A 15,297-nucleotide genomic window follows, 5' to 3' on the forward strand; every position below is an offset into this window, starting at 1 on the left:
TGTAGGATCACATATAGAGCTTTACCTGCAATGGAAAAGCTTTATTCTATAGATTTGGGATCAAGCTCAGCCTTGTGTATTTTAATTTGGCCACTACTGAAGACAAGGCTTTGAGGCATTCTGATGGTGTAAAATAACATGCTGAAAGATTAAAGGATGAAAATTTTGATGCAAAGCAGGGTTGGTTCATAGGATTTAGAGGCAGGTCTGCCTTTATATAATATCAGGGTGTCAAGTGAAGCTGCTAGTATTGATGAGAATGGCAGCTCACATTAGTCTTTGTTTTGGAGGCAGCAGAAAGTCAGTGTTACAGGGTTATTTGTTAAAAATAAAATAATATAAGAGCAGCAGCAAAACAGATATCCTTACATCTAGTACTCAAGAAATCACCCAGTGATTAAAAGTCTTTCCCAAAAATTTTCTTAAAAATTCATGTGCATATCTTAAAGAAGATTTTCTGAATGAATCTGATGCCAGTATAGATGCACATTTCAGCTTCTAATATGTTGGAATGGAAGACTTAAAAATAAATAGGATAGGGGCACCTAGGTGGCTCAGTTGGTTAAGTGTCTGCCTTCAGCTCAGGTCATGATCCCAGGGTCCTGGGTTCGAGCCCCACATTGGACTCCCTGCTCTGTGGGTAGCCTGCTTTTCCCTCTCCCTCTGCCCCTCCTCCTGCTTGTACTCTCTCTTGCTCTCTCTGTCACTACCCCCTCTCTCTAATAAATAAAATCTTAAAAAAAATAAAATATAATAAAAATAAGTAGGATAAGAACTATGTATTCTCCACTACTGTATGAGGTGATATACAATTTAATGTAATTGGTTTCTGGGTAGTCCTGTTTAATTAGTTTATAAAAACTTCTAAGAGTTGTTCTGGTACATAATGTATACTTGATTAAATATGGTGTTTGTGGTCATTTCCACACATCAGGCCCATCAGAAAGAAATTCTTCTATTTTATCATTGTATAGGAAAATCAAACCCTGAATTTCCTGCTTTTGCCAGGAGAGGAAGGACAAGATTGGTGTTCACGTGAGAATATCAACTCTTTGGAATTTTAAGTAGGTATATGCTTGTCATTGTTTGTATAGCAGGGCAGGTGGCTTAAACAACTGATTTGTATTTATGTCTGAGGAACTAATAGGTAATAATGAACGAATAAAAGTTGATGTGGAAAGGATGAACCTTGAAAATACTATTCTCAGTGAAAGAATCCAGTTACTAAAACACCATACATTGCAAGATTCTATTTATGTGAATGCCTAGAATCGGGAAATCTAGAGAGACATAAAGTGGATTAGTGGTTGCCTTGGGTTGGGAGGGGTGTGGTTTGGGAGGACTGTGGAGGGGTTATGGTTAAAGACAAAATTCTTTTTGGTGTGATGAAAATATTCTAAAATTGATTGCAGTGATGGTTATACAACTCTGTGAATATATTAAAAACTGCTGAATTGTATACTTTAAAACGGTGAAAAGTATGATTTGTGAATTATATCTCATTAAAGCTGTTAAAATTAATGTGGGAGAATATATAAAACAAAATAAACCTATTTTTTTAAGAGATAGACAGTACATGTACACTTTCAAGGAGGTGGAGAGGCAGGAGGAGAGGCAGAGGGGGAGGGAAAGAGAGAGTAAAGTGGGGCTTGATCTCACAACCCTGAGATGATGACCTGAACCAAAATCAAGAGTCGGACACTTAACCGACTGACCCACCCAGTTGTCCCAAAATAAACCTATTTCTAAGACTTGCCTAACTATTGATGCCTAGATATGAAAACAAGTTAATATTTACAGATGTCAAACATGTCCTCTTTAATTTTCATAATTAATTATATTTTGAAAAGGTCAGAAAATAAACCACAGAGTAAAAGAGACAATAGATTTTAGTTGCATAATTTTAGTCTCACTTTTGAACTACATTTATCTCCAAGAGACTGTTTATACATCCTAATTTTTTCTTTTTCTTTTCTTTTTTTTTTTTTTAGATTTTATTTATTTATTCAACAGAGATAGAGACAGCCAGCGAGAGAGGGAACACAGCAGGGGGAGTGGGAGAGGAAGAAGCAGGCTCATAGCAGAAGAGCTTGATGTGGGGCTCGATCCCATAACGCCGGGATCACGCCCTGAGCCGAAGGCAGACGCCCAACCGCTGTGCCACCCAGGCGCCCCTCCTAATTTTTTTCTAAAAAAACCCTCAACTTCTTAAATAAATAGCATCCCTATTAATACCAATGTGTGTTTCTCTGATCCACACAGTTTAGCAAGCAAACTGAAAGTTCTTCCCTCACTGTTTATTATTATACCTCTCTTACTGACTTATAGACTGGACAATTACCATTTATGATCTGTTAAGCCACTCTTAAAATTGCTTTGGGGCTTTGGGACTTTGGTTAACAGGGAAGTCTGTTCTTTGTTAGAAGCATATTTTCCATATAAAATTCAAAGGGTTGGTTTTCAGTATACTGTATAAAACCATAGGTGGCATGAACATGGGAATTCTCAGTCTCTATTAGTCTCAACACTTTCCCCAAAAGGAGCAATTGGCACCATAGTCTTTTGGACTAATTTTTGTGGGGCTATGTTTTAGCTGCCTGGCTTCCAGACCCAATCCCTGTAATCATCACAACGGAATACATTAACCTTTACTTCAGGTTAGTGACCACTATTGGTCATTATTTTTTCCAGGCCTTTTCTTGTCTACTTTTCCTCCACTGGGACCAGTCTTGTTCCTCGTCAAGAGAGGATTCAAGGAGGAGTATTTCAATAGTTTCTGGTTTAGCATCAGGTGGACCTATCGCTTCTGGTCCTACTGTGATCTCACAGACCAGTTAAACAAACCAGGTGTCTTTGTTGCCTCTTTTATTTGCCTCTATCTGCCTCTCTTTGTAGATTTCATCTGTTACGCCAATTTCTTTAGGCCTGGTGCCCTGCCTTGTTTAGCAGTGTCTTGCCAGACCTCTTAAGAGATTACTAATTTGTTTCTTAATCCCAATTCCCATTAGTGGATTCCTGCTTATCTGCCTATCGCTTGCCACCAGACTGGATTCTATTCTCTGTCTGCCTGCCTGCCAGGATATCCAATGCTGGACTTCTAGAGTCTAGCTGTCTGCCTGCTTACTGCCTATTGTTACACAACCCTTCTTTCTGCTTTACCAGCTTGCCCAGACTCTTCCTGTTGGTGACTACAGGAAGCTTCTTAGCTTTCCTGTCCTGCTGTAATTAGTCTCTTTAGTTTTTGTGTACCAGGTTCCTTGGCATGGCTCTGTCTGCAAATGACAAATACCTTGAGATACCATCTCCCAGTTTGCTACTAGGTTTTTATTTCCTTGGGCCAACATTTTAGTAATTCTTGTCTACTCTTTCTTTTCCTTTGTTTCCTGTATATAATCTGTGGAGAGGAACAGTTTGTTCCTTTACTTTTTTAAGTTTTTATTTAAATTCCAGTTAGTTAATACAGTGTAATATCAGTTTCAGGTGTACAATACAGTGATTCAACACTTCCACACAACACCTGGTGCTCATCACACCAAGTGCACTCCTGAATCCCCATCACCTATTTAACCCATCCCTCCACCCACCTCCCTTCTGGTAAAAGTTTGTTCTTTCTAGTTAACAGTCTGTTTCTTGGTTTGCCTCTCTTTTTTTTTTCCTGTTGCTCCTTTCTTTTGTTTCTTAGATTCCACATATGAGTGAAATCATATGGTATTTGTTTTTCTCTGACTTATTTCACCAAAATAAAAAGCTTCTGCACAGTGAAGGAAAAAATCAACAAAACTAAAGGGCAACCTAAGGAATGGGAGAAGATATTTGCAAATGACAGATCTGATAAAGGGTTAGTATACAAAATCTATAAAGAACTTACCAAACTCAACACCCATTGTGAGTTCAAGCCCCATGTGTGGCATGGAGTTTACTTAAAATAAAAAACTTTAAAAAAGCCCAACACCCCAAAAACTAATAATCCAGTTAAAAATGGGCAGAAGACATGAACAGACATTTTTCCAAAGACATACAGACGGCCAACAGACACATGAAAAGATGCTCAGCATCACTGATCAACAGGGTAATACAAATCAAAACTACAATGAGATATCACCTTATACCTGTCAGAATGGCTAAAATCAACAACACAATAAAGAACAGGTATTGGCAAGGATGCAGAGAAAGGGGAATCCTCTTACACTGTTGGTGGGAATGCAAACTGGTGTAGCCACTCTGGAAAACAGTATGGAGGTTCCTCAAAAGGTTAAAAATAGAACTACGCAGTGATCCAGCAATTGCACTACTAGATAATTACCCAAAGAACACAAAAACACTAATTCAAAGGGATACATGCACTCCAATGTTTATGGCAGCATTATCAACAATAGCCAAATTATGGAAACAGCCCATATGTCCACTGATTGAAGAATGGATAAAGAAGTGTGGTATATATATATATACAAAGGGAAATTACTCAGCCATAAAAAAGAATGAAGTCTTGCCATTTGCTCTGACGTGGATGGAATTAGAGTGCATTATGTTAAGTGAAATAAGTCAGAGAAAGACAAATACCATATGATTTCACTCATATGTCAATTTAAGAAACAAAACAGATGAACATAGGGGAAGGGAAGGAAAAATAAAATAAGTTAAAAACAGAGAGGGAGGCAAACCATAAGAGACTCATAACTATAGAGAACAAACTGAAGGTAGCTGGAGGGGAGGCGGGTAGAGGGATGTGATAAATGGGTGATGGGCATTAAGGAGGGCACTTGTCAGGATGAGCACTGGGTGTTATATGTAAGTGATGAATCACTAAATTTTCCTCCTGAAACCAATACTATACTATATGTTTACTAACTTGAATTTAAATTAAAAAGAGGATAAAAAAGTTATTCTGCATGCCACTGCCAGACCAGCTCCTTACTTCTTTTATAACATTCCTGCTAAAGATCTTTACCTGTTACTACCACTGTGTCTTACATTCAAATCTGTTTACATTCTGGGAAAATGCTAGGGGGACAACCATGTTTCCTACTATTATTCAACATCTATGTTCTCACCATTCTACTCAAGCCCCACTGGCCCCTCAACATCATTGGTCAGTATTGTTTCCAGACCATTCTATATGTTGTCTTTTCCTTACTTCCTTTCTTAGCTTTGCCTATTCATGTCTGATTTCTGCTTCATACCTCAGCAGCTCAAGTTCTACCTTCTCCTTGAGAACTTCTTCATCTATTCTAGGTCCAACCAATCTCACCCCTTTACCATGTTATGTTGAATTTAGAGTCAGCACCTCCAATTTAGGCAGCTAATTTTCTCTTACCATTTCACAAATTTGTTGTTTGCTTTCTCAAGTAGATTTTATAGCTATTGATGGCAGAGATTTTCTATTTTACAGTCTGTTTCGTTGCAAGTGTTTGTGTACCATGGATAGCACATTAGCAACTGGTAAATAGAAGAATTATGTCAAAATAAGGTGGAAGTCCAGTGGGTTCACATGTGAATTTTCTTAGCACTTTAAGTTTTGAAGTGATGAGGAGGAAGCTTTCTCACAATTAAGCATAAATCCTAGCAATATATGAAGACTTTAAGAAAAAAAGAAGAATCTTGCACCAGACTCTGCCCCTTCAGTATGACTAGTTCAGTGGCTTCAACAACATATAAGTTCCTTACATTAAACTATCTGGTGAAGCTATGACTAATGATAATGAAGCTGTGAAGACATTTCACCACAGGTTTTAAAAAGTTGGGTACTCTTTAATTAGATTTTAAAAAAAGATTTACTTATTTGAGAGAGAGATAGAGGAGAGAGAGAGCACAAGGGTGAGGGGAAGAAGGAGAGGGAGAGGGAGAAAGAGAATCCCCAGCAGACTTCCCGCTGAGCCCAACACATGGCTGGATCTCAGGACCACGAGATCTAGACCTGAGCCGAAACCAAGAGTGAGAGGCTTAACTGACTGTGCCACCCAGGTGCCCCTCAATTAGATTTTTAATTCTGATGAAGATAATATCTATTAAAAGATTCACTTGCCCTTGAGGATCCACATCAGGAAGGAAGAAGCATGAAGGCTACCAAGCATTGAGAGGTGTGATGCTGGAGCAAATGCCAGTGGAGATTTAACCTTGTTGGTGTTTTTATTAGAATAGTTACTGTTTTCATTAATGCTCTGATTATAAGGTTGCATTGGATTTCAGTGATCTTCCCTAACCATGTTTCCCTAGAATCCCTGTTTTTCTCAGTGTGTAATTCTATAGAACAGGAGATTCTTCAGGAAGACATATATAACATAGCAGAATGTCTGGTATTTTTTTTCTGCACAATATCTATTTTGGTGTTGGCACACAGTACATGCTTAATAAATACTTGTTTACTCTTAGGCAAACTTTATATCACAAATGTTTTTCCATGACCCTAAAGGGGGTTATTTCTCATTTTTGTCTAATCCATGTTTCCTTTCATTTCTTTATTAATGACCCAGATTGCTTAGAAGAGAACATTCAGGAAGAGACACAGAAAGCAAGAGGGATACTATGAGGCTCATCAGAAACCTCTGGGGTAACAAATGACTCTAAGGTCAATTTGAAGAAAGACAGAGCTTAGCAGCCTTTTATCTTTCTTTTCTCCTAGGGCTCAGTTTTTAATGTTAACTGGATGCTAACTCATGAGAAGCCAGAGGGAGAGACCACAAGGTCAGCGGGTCTAACATTAACTTTTGATATCCCAACTGACGTTAGTACCCTTCTTTTTTCAGCATGAGAGAAAAGAGGTCTCTCCAAACACCAAGCTATCTGTGCGTCCCAGGAAGGTAAAAACAAAGGAATATAGGTGCAGTGAGATCAGCCCTAGAGCTGTACTTGGTGAGGTGTCTGGTTCATAATCAGTGGAAAAATCCTTGCAGGACAGTAGTGGTTTCTTTCATGTGTTAGCTTCCAAGAGAGACCAATGACCCTGATGTAGGAAGGAAGGGTGTTTGTTTAATTACTATTTACATTAACTGAAGAAAAATGCTAAAAACCAAACATCAAGAATTAAGACGGGGCTGAAATAATCATAGCAAAGTCAAATGTAAGCCGTATCAGGAAGAGACTTTTTCACTTTTTGTGGTAAAGATTATGCATCTTTTACACATACCTCTAATTGGATTTCAAATGTAGCTTCACTTAGCCTGAGGATAGTGAAACCCAACCTTATATTCGAAATAATGTCAATCCATTTTCAAGTTTATTGACATACTCCAAACAGAGGTAATTTGTATTACAACGCCTTCCCCTTTTAAAACCACACCGATGAGACCTACAAGTCCTTCATGATCTGGAAGCTGCTTATCTGTTCCACTTTTTCTCTTGGCAACAGAAGCCTTCTCCCCCAGATGCCTCCAATTTCTTAACCATAGGGTCTCTGCACATGCTATTGTCATTTCCTTTGCCTGAAATGCTCTTCACCCTCTTTCTTTGCCTTATAATTGCTCAACACAGTTTTGTTTAATATGCTTTCCAATAGCCTGAAAGCCTTATAAGAGCAAGCCATATCTGTCTTGTTCACTATTGTATCCACAATGTCTAGCACAGTACCTAACACTTAGTAGGCTGTCAAGAAATACTTACTAACTTTAATTATACCCTTAAGACTTAGGTCAAACATCATTCTCTTTGGGGAGGTGTCCTGGAACATTGACATTCTGGTGGTTTACCTCCCTCATGTGCTCTATGAGCTCCCTGTTCATATCTGTTTTACTGAAATGCAGTTTTTCAATGGTCTGTATCTCCCAGTAGACCATGAGGTTCTAAAGGGCAGAAAGTGTGTCCACTTCATTCTTTTAACCCAGAACACTCAGTATAGCACCTGATATACCCTAAGGAGCTTGATAAATACCCACGGAGCAGATTATTGAGCCGTGTTTGAGTTTGGGGGATTCTCACCCACATCCACATCTCTTAAACAGGAATTGGAAGAAAGCATTGGATAAACAGTCATGCCTTTCTGTAGCATGCATTTTTACTCAATTTTGCAGGAGGGGAAACATTTAAGTAATTTAAATCACGTATGTGTTTGTGTGCATATAGTGAGTTGAATTCAAAATACACATCAATTTTTAAGATAGAAACTTAGACAAAGCAAATTTACCTTAGGGCTCCTTGTCCACCCTGTCTGGGAGCATGTATTTCCTCTTCTGTGCTGTTTTTGGGTAGTTTACCACCTGCATGATTAAAAAGAAAGTTAGCGACAATGACAAAGCCAGGATTAAAACTGTTTTTAGATATGTTATGTTCTTCTCACTCTACTGTCCCAGTTAACTGCCTCATCACATCTATAGCATGGTCTAATTTATCATAATGCACGCTCAATAAACATGCTCATAAACAAATTAGATTCAGCATAGTTAAATTTAGGTTGAAAAGGGGAGGGCAAAAGAAGTCGTGGCCGTTAGATATCTGACTAACAGGCATACGGACATGTTAATAGACTTAGCATCTGAGGTTACCTTTCAGGCTTCTCTAACATATGTGCTTTTATTCTATCGTGGTGGTTCATTCAAATCGTGCTCTGTCCCTGCAATGTTCTCAGTGTGAACACTATTTTTAGAGGGCCCTGTTTAAAAAAGATGTTAGAAATATAGCCTCGGCCTCTTCCTGACAACCCAAGCACTAAAGACTAACAATGCTTACAGTACCCTGCTACTGCTGCACAAAACACCTAGCATTTGTCTGGAGATTTACGTTTTAAACAAAGCTTTGACACACATGATCTTACTCCCCACAACAACCCTAAACCTAAACTAGTCCCAGAAACTGAAAATAGCACTCAATCCAATTGCTAGCTCTCTATAGGTGCTTTGGTTAAAGAGCCTTAACTGCTCCCCCTTCCCCCAAGATTAGTGGATGCCTTCTGCTTCTACTACCCGCAGCATGGAAATAAAGGAACGACTGTACTGCTTGGATCGCAGAGCAATCATGGCAATCCAAAGCACCCCCTCTGTCCATTTTGACCCATACAGTCTGCCTAGGCAATTAATCAGCGCTCCCAATGGTGGTTTTCCTATAAGATTTCAGCTGTTTTACCAATCCACCCCTCCCACAGAGCCTAGCAGGACCACACCCCCAGCAAGGCCTCTGTGGGGAAGGTGCTCTGGCCTACACTAGCAGAAGCTGATATTCAGGGAGACCTGCCAGTTAAACTCATACTTGAGCCCTTCTGGACCTCAGTTTCCCCATCTCTAAAATGGGCTATACCTCCTTTCTCTTGACTAGTTCCTTTCCATTTCACGCTAGGCCCCTAGGAAGGGAAATCAGTGCCTAACCGCAGCTTCAAGTCCTCTGCTATCCTCTGGCTCCCGTCGTTGCGCTGGGCATGCTCAGTAGCTGGGGCCCGCTCGGCACTGGGAGTAGGAAGCAGCTTTCGGCGCCCAGGCGGCTGACTGCGGGTACTTTGATGAATCACGTGTGTCGAGGCCCTCTTAAAGAGATAGGCACCTACTTTCCCTCCACCCTAAACACCGCCCTCAGGGCGGCGGCGCCAGCGACCGCGGTAACTGCAGCTGCTCAGGGGCAGGGCTTGCCCCAGCGCCGAGTAGTGGCAACGGCGTGTTGCGTCGGGGGTGCCTGGGAGCCGGGAACCTGAAATCGGCAGCTCCCCAGGCAGACACACTCTCACACAGGAAGAGGTGATACCGAATCAGCTGGGGCAGCGGGACCACCCCGAGGGGCTTCCCCAAGTTGAGGAGAGGTGGGGTTACAGGTCACAGGTGATAGGGCCGGAGAAAGATGGAGCAGCCCGGGGCGTCGGCGTCGGCGTCGGGAGCGGGAGGCGGCAGCGAGGAACCCGGTGGGGGCCGGAGCAACAAGCGGAGCACGGGGAACCGGGCCGCCAACGAAGAGGAAACGAAAAACAAACCCAAATTGGTGAGTGCTCCCGCAGTCCCCGCCGGCCTTGGGTACAGCGAGAGCCCCGGGATCCTCCGACTGTTGCGCACGGGGGGACCCGGGGCCCCCTTCCAAGGCTAACCGCGGTCTCGCTGTGCTACTCGGGGAGCCGCTAAAGGAGCGGCCACGCCGAGGCGCGGAGACGGCGCGGGGGCGGAAGAGCACCCCCTTCTCCATTTAACCCCTTTCTCGCTCTTATCATTGCGGGAGGCAGTGCGGAAAGGAGAAAGGCCCCACCCCAACTTGGGGAGACTCCCGAGTACTGGGTAGGGTCTGTTGTTTGTCTAACTTGTGGACACGAATCTCCGCGATTCCTTTCCTTCTCCCCTCAGTCAGTTGCTGGGTTTTGACTCTTAATGCTTAGTGTCCGGGCAGGGGAACCTCTCTTCTTTTCAATCCAAATACTTGGAAGCCCACCCACAGACTTGCAAACTAGCCCCGCTCTTAAAAAAACCGCACAGCGTAGGCTCCTCGTCTTTCTACTTTACCAGAAATCTAAGGAAGAGTCGCCTACGTGCGCTTTTTCCCGTTGCCTCTTCCATGTGCTCTCACAAGAAACATTTCTTTGTAAGTGTGGGGCGAGCGTGGGAGTTTGAGGCTGGGTGAGGTACCACCAACTGTTGTGTATATAATAGAGTCATTACAGTACTTCCACTTAGTTGATTAAGAACGCTCAAAAGCAGTAAGACTGCCCAAGTTTCATTGCCCTGAAAGTGTGTGAACCAGTGGTAGCAGTCCATTTCCTGCCACTGACTTAATGTGCAGAGGAATGTAATCTATGGGGCCTGGTATTAGGTTGGGAAATACTGGAGTTTCCTCAACTCATCAGTTAAAAGGGTTCCTCTTTTTTTTTTTTTAAAGTTTATATGAAAATGGTTTAATAGTGAAACTTAAAAACTGGTAACGTTAACAAAATAGATTAACTACATTGTATTTTTTCCAACCATGGCAAATACGCGGACATTTATCAATAAAGTTTATAATTTGGGTGGCATGAGGGAAAATAGTTTTCCTGCACAAACTCAGCAAGTAAATCCTGTTTGAAGGTTCTGCCTCTAACTCTGAAGTACAAGCACATGTTGCATATTTAGTTTTCGTTTTTAACCAGCAACTAAACAATAGGGGAGGAGACAGTGACATTACTAAAGCCTTTTCTTATGGCAGCTGATCGTTTGGTCTGTACCTGTTGCACTTCTCTCTCTTGCTTCCAATTTGCCTTTCAATTATGGGTTGCCCATACTGGAAGACAATGGTCATAGTATTATTTCAGGAAATACACAGATTTCCATTGTGTGGGAAGGGACCTAGTGGGGTAGAATAAAATGAACAGTTTAAAGTCTCATCAATTCCACCCTAACTTGAGGCAAATTGAGAACTTGGTTACTTGATATGTCCTGTTAACCCAGTATTTAAAATTAAGAAACAGCTTTTTGTGAATTGTCTATGCTGGCAAAGGGTTAATGGGTTTAATAGGTGCCCCCAGCATCATGAAACTTAGAAAAGTTTTGTTAGTGTATCACCAAAGTTTAATATATTTAAATATTCTGATGTGATTTTGAAATTTATCAGTTTGCGGTAAAAGAGTGATCATGCTTCCTTTTTTATTTTTATTTTTTTGACCCAGTACAAAACTGTGATTTAACAGTGATTAAAAGTTTAAGCAAAAATAAAAGTGAACTCAGGGTCCACGAATAGTTTAGTACATCCAGCAAGAAGCTTCTACTTTTAGGAACTACACTTTCAAGAAAGCACTTACGTCTGTTAGTAATAACACCTTGATTATATTCTTCCTTTCCCTTTGGTATTTGTCCTGTTTCATCTTTTATGTTTTACTTGCTTTGACGAGGTAACTAGATCCTTATGAGATGGTATCACTTTCACTTACTAGCTAACAGCATTCAGTGTTGAACATAGCTTGACATAGTAGAACACGTATTTGAATCCAAGAGTTTGTTAATAGCAACTGGAACTTTCTTTTTTTGCTCAAATAAACTTTTGAGACTTACATGATTTTACAAGCAGATATGTCAGAGTTAATAAAAACAAATTTAGGAAGACATTTCAGCACATTTTAAGGCAAGCAAGTTGACCAAACACAAGACTTGATAGACTTTTTTTTAAATAAATGCCTTACTTCATTATTTTAAGTTGTCTTACTGAAGTGCTCAACATGTTCTTCTAAGGCCTTTTAGGATGGAATTCATCTGGAGTTGTGGTGTAGATTGTAAAAGAGAGCTATATGGTCGTAGGAATTATTCGTGTAGGTGATTGTGGGGGATAGGGGTTCTTAAGCTCCTGAAATTGTATGAAAAAATTTTAGTGTATGTAGGTACATTCATTTTTCTGGGTCTCATAGTTTTCATCAGTTTCTCAAAGGCACCTGTCACCTATAGAAGACTAAGAACTATTGGGTTACCGAAGAGAGAGAGTAAAGGAAATGCCAGTTGATTCCACTCCAAGTTACTAGGGAGAGGAGGAGGTCAGCCATGAAGGGAGAAGGGAAATAGTACTGGTCACACAGATGATTGATTTGAAGATTATTCATCTGGGAGTAAAAAGAAGTTAATTAGATAATGTCTATATATAGTATTAGCTAAGATGAAAGTTTCCATTACATAGAAAAAGTAACAGTTATAGTGAAGTCATTAAAGTATGAGGCTTGTGATTCAGTTGTTTTCATTTAGTTCGTCATTGTTCTGGAAAACTGGAGAAGGAAGTTATGTTTTCTGTTGAGAGGAATTACTTTAATTTATATCTCAACCTTTTGATGGGTATTAGAATTTTTTTTGTTGGCTATTATAATTTTTTCAAAGTGACATTTTAGGACTTTAATGAGATCTGTTTAAGATTAAATAAAAATTTAACAGAACTTAGTTTAATTTTCTACATCTGTGAATCCTCATAATGACCCTTTTCAATTCTTTTACTGAAGGCAGTCTTGGACTTCTCACATTTTGAATGATGCATTAGTAGTAAAGCTTTGTATTTTATGTAACTCTTTGGTTAGGCCCAGATTGTAGCATGTCATCAAGCAGCATGAATCTTAAATTAATTAGTAATTTGGTGTCAATCGTGTAGTGTATTTTGTCAAATCTAGTAGAGCTCTAGAAGTATTATGAAGGAGCTGCATCTTGAATCCCACATATTTAAGGCAATGATTTGACCATTAAAAGAGGCTATTGTTAAGGTAGAACTAACACCCCCCCCACACACAATGGTGTAGAGTGGCTTAACATTCTTAGATGTTTTTGCATTTTGACTTTGTGTTTCTGTATGATTCCTGAAGCCTTTGGTTCTTTAGATAGTGGAGTCAAATTAGTAACTTTATGTAACAAAAGTTAATTTTTTGGTTATTGTATAACTTCCTGAATATTTGGCTTGGTTTTTTAATTGGATAAATCATGTTTTGATTTAATTGATAAAGTTGAGCCCACTGAGTTCATTTATGCAACAAACATTTACTGCACACCTACTCCATGCTAGGCATTCTGATGGTTGGTGATACAAAGATGCTCCTAGTCTAGTGGGGGCGACAGGGAAGTTAATGATTAAAGAGCTGTGTGATAAGGAATCGTAGGAATATGCATAAGAGGGTGATATATTGTGGAGAGGCATCTAAATCTAATTGGATGCTTGAGTGTGACAAGGAAAGGCTTGTCATAGTAGGTGATACTTGCACCAAAGCTTGAAAAGTAAGGCATTAGTTGAAGAAGGGGAAGGAAAGGCATTTTTAGGTTCAAAGAACAACATATACAAAGGTAGAGAGATATGGTAACATGCCTAATAAAGGAACTGTGTGTAGATGTTAATGGCTGAAACAAAGGGTACATATGGTGGACCTGCTAGCAAAGAGAGAGTCCAGATCATGATAGATATTTGTATGCCATTTTAGAGTTTCAACTTCCTTCTGTAAGCCACAGAAGGCCATTGAAGAGATTTAAGCAGGTGACTGGCCTGATTGGAATTAAAGAAACTTAATACAATGGTGAATTTCTTAGAGAGGTGTGCCAGGATGGAGGCAAGAAGACCAGTTAGGAGGAACAGAGTGGCATAGGAGTTTGATGTTTAGAAACCTGGATTCCAGTTGCAGCTCATGTACTCATCCATTTACTTGTTCATCTATTTACTAGGCATATTTCTCTGCTCTTCAGTTTCCTCCTGCCACTCCATTGCCTCACATCCGTTGCTGAACATCTTCACCAAATTTGAAATATCCACCTGATTTCTCCTTTATAAATCTCACCTGCCTTTCACAGCCCAGCTTGTGTCTCAAAATTCCCTTATACTTTCTTTAAAACTTCACTGATTACTTCAGCTTATCAAAGGCTTTTCCTTGTTCTGAACTCATAACTATTGTGAGCCTGAATGTTACATGCTGATTTTGTATCTACAGAGATTTTAAAGTGCTTCTGGGCAGTGGTCCCACTTTATGCCTGTTCTTGAAAACGTTGAACACCAGTGCTTGGGTGCAAAACTACTCAGTAAATGATTATTAGCTGGGAATTCTTTCCCTATAGGTCAGTCATTTTGAGAGTGTAAATTGTTGAAAATAGGCTTTTAAAAAAATACTCCATCCAATGAACCTATCTGTACATCCCTCTGTGTCCTTTGTCTATTTTGAAATTCAAGAAACTTCTTGTCTGGGAGAACTCCTCTATCCCCTTTTTTGTTTGGATTCCTGTGATGACAGAGCCTGAACTTCCATGCAGAAAAAAAGTATTAAAACTTATGACCCAAGAAACACTTTATTGTTACTAGTAGGAGACTTCAGATTATTGGCAAAAGAATACTGAATGGAGGACCAAAGGACCTGGGTTCCAGTGTTTATTTTATCTTTCATTTGCTTGTGATCTCTGATGAACTGTTTAAAGGCGGGAGTTTGAGCCCTTTCATTAACATCTGCCAGTTGGACATAATGACTATCTGATTGGCTTTACAAGATGGTTTAGATAAAACACAGGAATGAATGAGATAGCATTTAGAAAATTCCATATTGCTATACAAATACACAGCATTACTATTAACCCCCTATGTTACCTGAATCAAGTGTGATTGTGGTTGGATGGTTTAATGGCTTTCTTGCAATTTGATAGCTCTAATATTACTGTGGTATAAAGTACCATAATATGGTTATATGTTGATTGATTCCTTATTCCATTTGTCCATTTGGAGGAGTATACATTCTGACCTTTTACTGATAATTCTGTTGGATGTATATAAGATGTGAATTTAACGTTGTTTTTTTTTTTTTTACTGTAGGATTTTTTAAGAAGCAGGGTACCACTTTCTTTCAGTTTATCAATTTGACACATTTAAAATTTTTGTTAAAAAATGTTTATTAGGGGCGCCTGGGTGGCTCAATCATTAAGCGTCTGCCTTTGGCTC

At 39.8% G+C, this 15,297-nt stretch overlaps 1 protein-coding gene and 1 long non-coding RNA gene across 8 annotated transcripts in view; one reads left to right on the top strand and one right to left on the bottom strand.

The window, feature by feature from the left end:
- Window positions 1-9,475, bottom strand: part of LOC113244286 (uncharacterized) — a 28,076-nt gene extending 18,601 nt beyond the window's left edge. For 2 of the 3 annotated variants that reach the window (XR_003312353.4, XR_007188339.2), the window contains exons 1-2: window positions 9,223-9,457; window positions 8,117-8,189 (exon numbers count right to left, since the gene is read on the bottom strand). This is a non-coding gene — a long non-coding RNA (uncharacterized LOC113244286). Of the gene's footprint in view, window positions 1-8,116; window positions 8,190-9,222 lie in introns of all 3 variants that reach the window. The other variant, XR_008959683.1, reaches the window with a different exon arrangement.
- Window positions 9,438-15,297, top strand: part of DIAPH2 (diaphanous related formin 2) — a 992,113-nt gene continuing 986,253 nt past the window's right edge. For 3 of the 5 annotated variants that reach the window (XM_026483533.4, XM_057313019.1, XM_057313024.1), the window contains exon 1: window positions 9,481-9,891. In XM_026483533.4, the coding sequence (XP_026339318.2) occupies window positions 9,754-9,891 (138 nt within the window). In that variant the 5' untranslated portion in view covers window positions 9,481-9,753. Of the gene's footprint in view, window positions 9,892-15,297 lie in introns of all 5 variants that reach the window. The other 2 variants (XM_026483534.4, XM_057313012.1) reach the window with 1 other exon arrangement.

The sequence above is a fragment of the Ursus arctos genome, chromosome X, assembly GCF_023065955.2.
Source record: "Ursus arctos isolate Adak ecotype North America chromosome X, UrsArc2.0, whole genome shotgun sequence".
Taxonomy (NCBI): domain Eukaryota; kingdom Metazoa; phylum Chordata; class Mammalia; order Carnivora; family Ursidae; genus Ursus; species Ursus arctos.